This window comes from Branchiostoma floridae, chromosome 15 (assembly GCF_000003815.2).
Source record: "Branchiostoma floridae strain S238N-H82 chromosome 15, Bfl_VNyyK, whole genome shotgun sequence".
Classification (NCBI taxonomy): domain Eukaryota; kingdom Metazoa; phylum Chordata; class Leptocardii; order Amphioxiformes; family Branchiostomatidae; genus Branchiostoma; species Branchiostoma floridae.
In genome coordinates, this window is record NC_049993.1 from 6,464,791 (window position 1) to 6,477,540 (window position 12,750).

The 12,750-nt window shown below is 42.8% G+C and overlaps 1 protein-coding gene across 3 annotated transcripts in view; it reads left to right on the plus strand.

The window, feature by feature from the left end:
* The window catches only part of LOC118431957 (membrane-associated transporter protein-like), a 15,070-nt gene extending 2,320 nt beyond the window's left edge, over positions 1-12,750 (plus strand). The window contains exons 2-9 of one of the 3 annotated variants that reach the window (XM_035843408.1): positions 2,163-2,383; positions 7,971-8,143; positions 8,348-8,554; positions 8,908-9,099; positions 9,505-10,053; positions 10,710-10,927; positions 11,385-11,721; positions 12,603-12,750. In XM_035843408.1, the coding sequence (XP_035699301.1) occupies positions 2,181-2,383; positions 7,971-8,143; positions 8,348-8,554; positions 8,908-9,099; positions 9,505-10,053; positions 10,710-10,927; positions 11,385-11,654 (1,812 nt within the window). In that variant the 5' untranslated portion in view covers positions 2,163-2,180 and the 3' untranslated portion in view covers positions 11,655-11,721; positions 12,603-12,750. Of the gene's footprint in view, positions 1-2,162; positions 2,384-7,970; positions 8,144-8,347; positions 8,555-8,907; positions 9,100-9,504; positions 10,054-10,709; positions 10,928-11,384; positions 11,722-12,599 lie in introns of all 3 variants that reach the window. The other 2 variants (XM_035843409.1, XM_035843410.1) reach the window with 2 other exon arrangements.

The window sequence follows — 12,750 nt, forward strand, 5'->3', positions numbered from 1 at the left end:
CCCCCCTCCCCACCCAAAAAAAATGCTAAAGCTTCATGGACAGAAGCTTACTGGCGTACCTAAAAACACAGTGACCTGCAAACGATCAATCGTTCAACTACAAGCTAGGAATACGTGCCCATGTAAATATTACTAACACACCTGAACTTCACCTGCCTCGTCATTCCCAATCACAAACCAGTTGCGCGCGTTTCCTTATCGTTATACGTTCTATTTTATAATATATATATCTCATATCAAGAACTTTTTATCAAGTTGGTCATAGCGGCCACTTGTAACAAACAACATGCACGCGCAACTGCGAATAATTACAATGATCTTTATTTGCATGTTCAGTAGTTAAATAAAACGTTTCTGTAAAGAATCTTTACGGTGTCAGTGGGAGAGACAAAACAACTAAGGCTATGCTACACTATACGTACATCTATCGTTTACAAAATAGCCAAATATGTCATGCTATGCTATTCAAAAGATAATACATGAAATGTCAAACAGTAAAAGGGAGGATTGACATTAAAAACAGAAAGGTCAGGACTTCAAATGCAAACAATATGGGACGGGTGGCATCCACAGACCCTAGGATTAGTTAACGGAGATTGATTGGACTATTAATTATACCTTTACAAAGCCTCAAAATGATTTCTAGGTAATCCCTTAACAACGCCCCGATAGGGTTACAATAATTGAACACAGGAAACTATAAGACTGCTGTGGCATTGGATATCATCTAGGCGAACACGTGCATTTCTTCCAAGCTATATGTGTCAAACGTAAAGATAAATTACACGCAGCAAATAAAAGAAAGCTAGTTCTTCTGTTAAGTAAATCTTTTGAGTGAAAACCACTTAAAAAGTACCAAAGTAGTATAAGAATGTCAGTCCAAGAAGTGGCAGGTGTCTTAGCATTTTCCCTGGACAGTGTTACATGTAGCAAAGTTGAGGGGAAATCAGAATACTGAACGATACTATACCAAGTACCATTTTGAAACGAGAATGTGGTGATCCTTGCTGGTTTGAAACTTTTTTTTTCCGCAATGACGTACTAAAGAGGTGACTTACAATCTTTTTGGCACCAACAAATGGTCTCAATATCACTCTACTTCCCATTTACCTTCAAGCGAATTCCTTCACCTAATAGGCTTATGATTATGTAGACTATGTACACAGGTGGATTGAGCTGGGATTGTCGTACAGTCATTAGCCTTATGATTGACCAGTTTCTGAACCCCGGCATTATGAGCGCCCCAACAGATAAATAAATCAAAACAACCCGTAAGACAGTATAAATCATTTCGTCAACTCAAAGCAACAAGGTCCGATTCACATCTTGATCGAGCTTCAGTTTGGTGTTCCTTACCCCCGCTAGCCCAAGGCCTAGAGAACAACACAAACACAAAAGATAATACTGGTAAGATGGTACTGATAGTACTGGTCTCAGGACCCAGACATCACGTTTCAGTATGCGTTTAAAAATGAAGAATATGCGTTTGACGCGTCACCAGGTGAGAACCTGTGTACCCACTTGTTCCCAACGAAAGCGGCAATGAAAACGACATGAGGGTCAATTATCCTTTTAGCAGAAGCTAGTAGTTATTAAGAAACGAATTGTCGAAGATTGCCAGGTGCGCGGATGAAAGGCGATGCCGACATGTTGACTGACAGGTGTAGGCGGACTCACGCAGGTTTATCACTTTCATGGTGTTACAAGTAGGTGCAACACTGTGTAACACAGGAGAATGTACTGTCCTGAAAGTTGGCAATATTCTTAAGTGATGCGTATGATTATGACACCTTTCGACACCCTTTGTCTGCGCTTAGAAGAGTCGGTTACACTCCATCAATCAGAGTGGTGCGCGCCCTTAGGTGGATATTTCCATGTGATTAATGATCCCCGTCCCTGGATCTATGTCTACAAATGTAGTAGCACAAATCTCCGTGCGGTTTCGTTTATCGTCACTTTGAGCAATGCACACACGTCAAACGGTATCTTTTGACTGAAATATATATCATGGCCAATCAAAAGTCTGAATACTCGCATAATAATCGCAAACATGTGACGACCTCATAATGAATATGAAATGAGGCTTCTGATAAGTCAATGTCGCTTATTACATGACATATATGACAGCAGAGTCATGATTTCTTATTTATTTTTTCTTCCAGCCTGACGCATCAGCAGTGATGGAGACCGAAGAGCAGACGCCGCTGCTGCGGAGAGACTCCGCCGCGTCCTCCGCCTCCGTGCCCGCCGTGCCGCGGCGCCCTTGGAGACAGCTGCTGATGAACGGCTCGATCCTGCTCGGGCGGGAGTTCTGCTACGCTCTGGAGGCCGCCCTCGTGCTGCCCGTGCTCATGACTATCGGCATGCCCAGGGAGCTGTACAGGTAAGGACATTACACTCTTTCTACGGGTGCATGGTAAGAACACAACACACTTTAATACCGAGAACTTCATTTCAAGTAGAGGAAAGAGAATTGAAATCTCTCATGGATTTCAATAAAAGTCTCGCGGATTTCAATTAAACGGATATCAAGCTATTTACCCAATTCGTGTTTCCGCTACGTTTATGTAGCAAGAACCACGGGCTTAAGTTGGATCAAACGGAACACAAATAAGCAACGGATCCGGACAAATATCTAACGTTGTGGTTCTTGAAACAAAGTCATAAATGTTGAGAACTTGAGATGATTCTTCCCAGCAATCTGATAATAACTTACAGGACATCGTTACATGGGCGGCATCGCTATAGTAAATGTATTACTTTGTCTAGACAGAACAGTAAAGCAATAAACAAGCTGTTGTCTGTTGCCATATTGAATCAGGTAAGTGAAAATTGTCCGCTAGTTATGGGCAGTTTTGACACATGTGTGACACCCAAAGATGTTTGAAAGGCGTTATAATAATGTATTAACTTGTTTAGAAATAGCAACAAAGCAATAAACAAGTTGTTGTCTGTTACCGCGTTAAATCGGGTAGGTGAAAATTGTCCGCTAGTAACCCCCAAAGATGTTTCAATAAAAATGTTATCACCATAGAATGCTGCATTTCAAAGCAGCCGTCTGTATACGTACGCAACTTACACAAAATAGTGACCGAGTGGATTGAAGACAGAAGGAAAATGTCCAGACTTTCCATGATGTACAAAATGACCAAAAACTGCTGGACTTACCTACCAGTAAGTATCTAATACCAGCTCAAAAAAAGAACAAGAAACAGTCATGCCCTCAAGTACCAGAATAACCAACCTAGCATTGATGCATGCGTTCTAAAATTCGCACTTTCCCAGAACTCTTAGAGAATTGTACACATTGTGGAATTTGTTATCACCAAGCAGAGTATGGGCATCTTCTCTGGGTAGTTTTAAAGAGCACCTGCAGATAGATGTGCAAAAGTTAGGTGTGACGGATCGTTCGGTAATTGTATCATAAGGAACGAATTGCGCTTTATGAACATATCAGAAAAGAGTTCCCATATTTTAAACATTTTAATGCGACGGATAAATTTCTATTTTTTATGCGCCTAGATAAACCTTGTATATCAAGCATTATCTGTTCCTATATCTACACCTGTACAAAGAAGCGAGAAGATGTCGACCATCCTATTAGCCTAGTACCTTCAATTAGTTAAATTGTATCTTGTTGTCTCTGCATGTCTGTTATGTCTGTTATCAGTGACCTGTACCTAGCCCGTCGAGGCATGAATGTACAATAAAGGTCTTTCAATATTACCAACTGCTGCCGCGCCGCGTGCCTGCAAAGCTGGTGTTTTACGCCGAAAGGCGGTTATACCGGCTATATAAAAATTTAGACACAGATACAAATTGATGGATTCTTTACTTCTAGGCAAAGTTGGTTATTTTCACATGGTTCAACAAAGAAAGTGGTCTCGATCCAGTTTAACTTCACTGTGGTCGTGACAGGGAGGTCGTGACAGACGCTATGTACAGTATTTACAGGTTCATCTATTTATTTATTTATTCGTTTGGCTGGCATCACAGACAGTCAAGGTCGCACAACTATCATAAAGGACTGGTCTTGGGAGAGAAACACAAAATACAAAAATACATACAGGTTCATTGTACCGGGGAAATTCCCCTAGCTCTTTTAGACAAGCACAATGATCAGTGGACCACGGCTTAACGTCCTGTCCTAAGGAGTGCAACCCTTTCCGGTAGCGTGCATGTCGGGTGAGCGACACAGTCGAATTCGAACTCACGGCTTTTAGTCTAGAGGCAAGGTCGCTATTGAACCACTGAACTACACAGACGCAGGGTGGAAACTCATTACAACAAGCTTTATTGACACGACAAAAAGTACAGTGACCTTTGTATCGTGAACTAAAAACTACAAAAATGTAGATACAGAATAAATCTTTAAACTATACTAAATAAACAATATAGGATAATAAGAAAACCTCCATACAATTAGGGTATGGGCTAGACATGAGTGTCACTATCTTTTCTAATCACAAAGCAATCTTTTATGTATTTACCTATCTTAGCATTATGAGGACTGTCGGATCTAAAGATAGAGTAAAATCTACTTCTGGTATCGAGTATTTTGAACAGCAGTTGTACTCATTGTTATCCTATTAAAAGAACATTTGTCACTTGAAATGTCATCTTTGGTCTGTATAAAAATCGCACAGTGGCCGAGTGCACGCGCGTAGCCTGTATTCCGCCCAACGTCCCGATATTGAGTGCAAACTCGTCGAGCATGTTTCCTGCCACGTGACATGCACAGCACGTGCAAATCAAACCCGGAGAATCCAGAAAACATCGTGTGACCCGAGGGTTTGTCCACTCTGTCAAGAACTAATAGACGAATGTCGCTTTTGGCTGTATGACTGAAATATTTCTAGATGCGTGATTTACTCTGTCAATCAATGACATTTATTTAAATTGGGATAGTAAGTCTATCGTACTCTAGACCGGTACTAGTATCCGTGGATTCTAAAGGACGGGATTTTTAGTACAATCGGCTTAACCCTTAAACTGCCAGAGTTCCAGCACTATAAAATGCTATCAGTGCCAGGGTGGGCTGCTGACCTCCAAAAAGAACCCCCCGAACAAGGCCGAAGTCCCTAACTTCAGGGGTTCGTGAGCTATGCGCGCGCAAAGTTGCTACTTCGGGGGAATACGCTATCCCAGATATATCCGGGTGCGGCACACAGGACATGTATATGTGTGCCGGATATATCCGGGTTTGGCAGTTTATTAAACCTACCACAGCTGTGTTAGACGGATTTCATACATTCATCCTATAATGTTAAAACCAAAGGAATGTACCATGATAATACCTGACAGCACAGGTATACAGCAGAGCACTGTAGGTGGTCAGCAACAAGGCAGGTGTCACTGTGTGAAGCGTATGATGGAACGGTGGCAGACAATGGAGTCTACTGTTAACTATTTTGGGACAAGCAAGACGTTATATAGAATAACGTTCTTGGGACAAGTTATTGTTTTGACAACGAAACTACTGTTTATTTAGTTTCTATCGTTAATGCAATGTCCCTTGACCTGTCTTTTGAAGGCAGTGTTACAGTTGAAAAGAACGGCATGCTACGTGGTTTACATGCAAACAGAAAACATGTTATTTCATGTCACAGACTGTATACAGAGCTCCATCTAAGATAATTGATGACTCCGTAGGTTTCTTGAGATCTCTTCTGACTCAATTCCAGTCAAAGTGTATGTAACATTATGTGACAATATTACATAGAAAGTAGATTTTCCTGACATATCTTTACATGGTTAGTTGATTCACGCTTTATAATACAGCATTTTGTATGTACTTAATAATATTTCAGGGAAGGAAGTTGCAACATCATAGCAACATACAAACATATGTAAAAACTGTGATGTTCCAAATCATCATGGCCACACATACCTGACTACTGCCCCACGCTTTTCTCATGTTTGCACCATGAATGGGCCACCAGCCTGCTTGTCCAGTGACAGTGCAGTAGGAGGTCTGTTGACAATTCACCATTATCACTACCAAAGTCTTTTAAGGCTAACGCCCGGTCGGACGATGTGTCCATCCCAATGGGCACAGCCTTGGGCAACAAGACAAGTCCAGCTTGGCAGAGTTTAACGCAGGTGTCATGGACAAATCGTCTTCGACACTTTATAGACCAGGTGCATAGTTCCTGTAAAACCTCAATCTTACTACAGCTCTTATAGTGAAGGTAAAAAAAAACAGCGTGTTGATGCCATACAAAATAGAGTACTGGTAAATTCATAATCATATCCTACCATGTGTGTTTCCAAGGATAAACTTGATAAGGTCTTGATCACATGTGCCGTTTAGTTAGCATAGGTCGTACAGAACAAGCCAACGTTAGGAGAACTACCACTGGACAGACTGTTGTTGTGTACACATGGAAGTCTGTCTTTACTGTGATGGTTTTAGGAAATCAGCGATCCTTCTGAAGTTTGTTTTCCTACAGTTTACAAACACACACCAGAAATACTAACCAATGATGCAAACTTGCTAAAAGAGGTTGTAGTGTATGTTATTCCCAGGAAGTTTTTGTTGCAAGCTAACAGCATTTCCTAGATATGACGGCTGTCATTTTAGGATGAAATAGTTAATCTCCAAGCAGATCCTACGGTAGCATAGCTGGCAGAGGAGTGAAGCCGGCTTAGGAGTGTGTTTGGCTACATGGCAAATGTACACCTCTTGGCTGACTACACTCCTTGGCCAGTTTGGTACTATTTTTGCCATTGTAGGATCTGCTTGGAGATTAGAAATAGTGACGTAGGGTTGGACAGTAACTCAATTAGCATTTTGCAGTCCATTACAGTTTGGCAGGCCTTTTGTCAATATTCGGAGCACAAAGATGTTATCATCAGTCCCAATTATCCTCATGCCTTCCGGAAGAGACATTCCACTGTCAGAATATAGCATCCTTGCTCAAAATATGTGCATGGACTTTTGGACAAGATAAAACTACAGATTCTTGTCCATATCAGACAAATCTTCCATGAGTTTCTAAAGAAGGGTTATTACTCTAGCCGACATCACACATTCTGATGATTCAATGCAGAAATTGACAACTGTCTTGGTCATCTCAACATCTCATTTTTTTTGCAAGACGACTTTAATCTCTTGACTAATCCACCAAATCTCTGCCCGAACAAGTGGATTAGACAAGGCAGACAGAGACAGATTAGCGTCGGGAACTTTGTCTATCTTGATCACCCCAAAACCAAATTGTAGCTCACATCTAGAACTTACATGGCCAGAAAGAGTAGCTTCTTTAACATTTCTGGAATTCGGCACGTGACAGATTGAAGTATCCGCGCCTGCAATATGGTAACGGTAACTGCCATTCGACGAATCTCATCTAGATTCCAGAATCTTAGCTATGATACTACAGCTTATTTCTTTTGTCATCTAACACAACTGCGCAGTACGTGGGATAGTTGAAATTTCTTGCACGATTAGGATCAAGATAAAGATTTAGATAGCTTTCTGCCCACACACGCAGTTACTATGTTTGGGGTAAGTAATGTTGATCTGTTGGGGATTATGTCAACAACATAAATCAGGACCATCACAAGATGACTGAAAAGAATGGACAAATATTGAACATAATCTTAGGAAGAGACTGTAGCTGATGCACATTAAGTAAACAATCGCATTTATTCAACAACGCAAAGAAAACCATAATGTCAACACATGTTAAATCAATGCTGTTGATTGCAACTGTTCTCAAATGTATAATTGCCTCTTCTCTGCTAGCAGTTTACATGTTTAATACATAAGTACGCCCACATGCCAAAGAAAAAGGAAGCGGCTAGTTTTCCAACCGAGCGCCCAAATGATGGGCATGAGCGAAGTCCCTATTTACGCCAACCTTCAGGCAGTATCCGACTGGAGGTATTGTTTTTACTCTACATGTTTGTGCGTGTCCAGGGATCTATCTCAAGAATCGTATCAACAATGTGTTTTCTTGTTGCAGCATCGTGTGGCTGATTCCGCCAGTCTTCGGGTTCATCTTCGTACCCTTGATCGGCTCGGTGAGCGACCACTGCCGCTGCCGCTGGGGCCGCCGCCGCCCCTTCATCCTGGCCCTCGGTCTCACCATCATTCTGGGATTCGCGCTCTTCCTGAACGGGGATTTCCTCGTAAAGCGTGAGTCTTTTAATAACGCTTTCGTTTCATATCACTGCTCCTTGTCCGTCTAAGAAGTTTGTGGACGTTTGTTGTTGTTGTTGTTATTGAAAGGCTTAAAGATTTAAGATTAAAACCGTTGATATATCAGCAGAGACGTAGCATAGATTCCAGAAGGCCATGTTGTGCACTTAACACTCTAATACTTCTGTACTTGACTGTCAGTCATAGCAGGAGACGTCGTCAGCACTAGCCCCAAGAGAGCCGACCGTGAGACCATGCGCACTGCGATGCTGGCTGTCAGCATGTTTGGAGCCATGTTGTTTGACTTCGCCGCAGACTTCATAGAGAGCCCGATCAAGGCTTACCTACTGGACAACTGTGTTGAGAGCGATCGGAGGAGGGGCCTGGACATGCAAGGAGTGCTCTCAGGTATGTACATGTACATCTTCATCTGAAGGAAGTTTCCTTGATTGTCGTCGAAAAGCAGAGCTGCATGGAACGTTTTGATTTCGAACATATGAATGAATGAATGACTTTTATTGCTCACAATCGCACAAGGTACAACGTATGGCAACCAATAACAACTAGCTATATAAACAATGGTACTACGAGCTCGAGGCTACATACAAAAGAACAAAATATTATCGATAACAGCACAGTCAAGTATGAGTGATCTGGTCTCGCATTTGTAATGGATGAGGAAAGTGTTTATCACCATGCATTATAATCAACATTGTTACAGTACATCAAACTTTTAACTGACGGAATGTTTTACCTTACAGGTTTGGGTGGCTTCCTTGGCTATGCGACGGGTGCAATCGACTGGATAAAGCTTGGTATCCCCCCAGGGACAGAATATCACCTGATATTCGGCATCTCGTGCTTCGTTTTCTGCATCTGCCTGCTGCTGAACCTCTGCAGCATACGGGAGGTGCCGCTGGACGAGCTGAGGGAGAACAATCTGGAGAATAAAGGTGAAAGGTCACAGTTATACGAAATGCATACTGGGTGGAATTTCATTTAACCTTGTTGGTAAAAAGGAATGGTCCCTTTTCCTTGGGAAATGTTGCCATTTTGGAGCTGGAAATTACAGGTAAGGGAATTGGCCATTTTATTTTGTGAAAACAACTAGCCCTTTAGTCATGTTTGTGGTGTCCTGGACAGTCTAGAATTTGTGCAGTTTTGGTGTTTTCATGTTCTCTCTGGAGAGGTCAGGGGTCACCAGTGTTTCTTCTGCTGCGGTGTGACTTTTGCACCGTATGAAAATGATTAAAAACTTCTAGAGGGACACTGTAGTGCCAGACTACGCTACCGACTAAATGTCAGGAAGTTGACATTTGACAGCTCTTTCCTTACCTGTTTTCTATGTATTTGAATAGGTGACTGCTTTGGTGAACTGTGCCCTAAAGACGGCAGACGAGAGCCAGCGATGCAGCAGGGCCCATCAGCCGTCATTGCAGTGGACCCGAAGTTCGGCGTGATGTACATGAGCGATGATCCGGATGTGCTTCCTGACGTCATATCCTGTGACGATGGGCTTCAGAAGGTGCTGGTGACCACCGTGTTCGGAGGGGGAGATCAATCGGACGACGGGTACGGCAGCATCGCACATTCGGAGGAGGGTAAAAGTGACACAGAGGAAGACTCGGACAACACGCAACTGGCACAGCGGCTCTCCATCACCGCCTACCTCAGATCAATCCTCCGGATGCCCAAGGAACTGGCCTGCTTGTGTGTGTCCAACTTCCTCGGCTGGGCAGCCTTCCTGTGCGTCATGTTGTTCTTCACCGACTTCATGGGGCGGGGTGTGTACAGAGGGAACCCGAGCGCAGCACTGGACAGTCCCGACAGGAACCTGTACGAACAAGGCGTGATGATCGGCTGCTGGGGACTGACCATCAACGCCGCGTCATGTGCTCTCTACTCAAGTATGCACTTCATAGATTTACTCTCACTATACCTCTATTCTACTTTACACAAACGCACTATCATCGTTTAATTCTTAATGCTCGTTAATTCGTAACAATGTGTGTGTGTGTAAGTATGAATGTGTGTGTGTGTGTGTGTGTGTGTATGTGTGTGTGTGTGTGTTTGCGTTAGCGTTGCCTCGGACACGAAAGGAACGATTCATACCTAACATGGTTTCTAAATAACATCTTCAGGGTGCCGGTGACAGGCCTGTTGTAACTACAAGCCACTGCAGTCTGCATGGCAGGTGACCCAAAGGGACAGAACTATCCTTCAGGCTCTATTCTGGTGTTTCTCGAACCTTTCAAGGGGTTTGGTAAATCTTTCACTTCTTTCACCATTGTTGAACCTAACATTTTCACCTTTACCCATTTTTTAATCTGACTACTGATAGGTTGTGTCTTCCAAATAAGAGAACGAGATATCAGTGCTGCGTCGTTTACAGAAAACAGACACTGCATCAATAACTTCTAACAGGCTATCTGCTGAATTTGTATCTCTGCACTAGTTAGATTCTATCAATGTGAAAGCCTTGAAGTGTACGTCTTTACTATTGCTCAATACCAGAAACCATTCTGTCATAACTCATAGGCTGATTTTCTTGCCGTGGTTATAGTGTCTTTGGGACGAATCCTCGACCACGTGTCGTACAGGACCATGTACATCTTCGGCTACTTGGCCTTCGCCTCAGGGATCGGCAGTATGGCCATCATCGCGCAGCTGACGGAGGCGCGCTGGGAGATCATCTTCCTGTGTCCGGTCATGGGGATCATGTACGGTACCCTCAACAACATCCCGTACAAACTCATCTCCCGATACCACACGAGTGAAACGGTACGGAAATTTCCTTTCAAACTTCTCACTAGTTTACAGTACTATACATGAAAAAGGCGTTATCTTGCCTCGTCAGTGGCCTTTACAATATGTTTTGGGGAGGATCTGCTAAATCGGGCGGAGGTTTCCACATTTGTGGGCGTGGCCTCTTGCTGTCAGCCAATCGGAGAATCACCTGTTTTCTTAGTGTAAAGCAGATTCTCTGATTGGCTGACAGTTGGATACGGGCCAAAGTGAAAACCTTAATCTTATCCCAGATTAGCAGAGCACTCCAAAGTATACACAATGCGAGTCATTCATTTGAAGAGTGATATCTAGTCTTGTCTTTCTGACGACCGTAAAGGTCATCGTACACAGCAAATTCATGTCATATTTAGGAACGCCAGTATGTTGTTATGCCACTTTAATTTTTTTAACTAGACACTTGACTTCAGGAATATACCTTTTTATCCCACAGTACATTCGGTGCGGTGTGGACGGGTCGGAGCGCCGCGGCATGGGGATCGACTGCGCGCTGGTGTCCTCGCAAAACCAGCTGTCTCAGATCGTCATCGGTGCCAGTCTGGGTTCCATCGTGGCCGCCGTGGGCAGCGTGGTCTCCGTGACGGTGTGCTCCAGCGTGCTGGCCTTCACCGCCTGCATCGCCGCCGCCTTACTGGTGCACTACGATGTGGACAGTCGCGAGGAAGGACAACCAGACTGGGAGGACGTGCTGTCCAGTATGTGAGCTAATGTTTGAGAGTATGCCTTGAATGTTGTCTACCTGTACCGGTAAATGTCTACCGGTAAATGTACGAGGGGTGATCAATAAGTCCTCGGCCTCATCCAGAAATAACAAGCACAACTCAGATTTTGAGGCACAACTTCATAGTATGAAGCCTTTTATCAATATCCCCCAAATTACAAATCATTGGAGTCATTACTTTCCCGGCATTCGTTTTTTCTAAATTAGAAGATAAGTGGCGAGAAAAAGAAGGGCGAAGCGTGATCAAACAATTTGACCCGTACACTTCAGGTCGCAGCTCAATTGTCCACTTTTTTTTCGTTATCCCTTACCTAACGTTACTGGGTGTCGCCTACAAGTAATGATCACAATAATTTGAATTTTGGTACACATTTATATAAGACTTTATACGTGTACGTGGGATTATCAATAAGTCCTCGGTTTTACCGAGAAACAATAAGCACAGCTCAGATTTCGAAGCATAGATGTCAAGTATAAAGTCTTATATAAATATGTACCAAAATTCAAATTATTGTGATCATTACTTTGCAGGTGACACCCAGTAATGTAAGGTAAGGGAGAAGGAAAAAAAACGTGGACAATTGACCTGACCTGAGTGTGCGTGTCAATTTGAGCTGCTGGAAGGCAGACACCCAATTTTTTTTGCTTGAAATAGGAAGAGAATCATTATCAACATTTTGACATTGTCTTTTCTTAATTTACGGCATGAGGAACTCGACCCACACATGTCTGATCACAATTCACACCACTTTTTTCTCGCCACTTACCTTCTGATTTGCAAGATACGAATGCCTGTAAAGTAATTACTGCAATGACTTGAAATTTGGTGGGTATTGATAAAAGGCTTCATACTATGATGTTGTGCCTGAAAATTTGAGTTGTGCTTATTATTTCTGGGTGAGGCCGAGAACTTATTGATCACCCCTCGTATCTTTCCTTTTGAATCAGGAACTGCCCTGTTTTCATTCACCATGTGTAACGATACATGCAGAATACATTTTATGTAGAATATTTGAAAATTTAGAGCAGAAGAAGAGATTAAACAGAACGAATCTCTGGTGCAAATAAAAATCAGTTA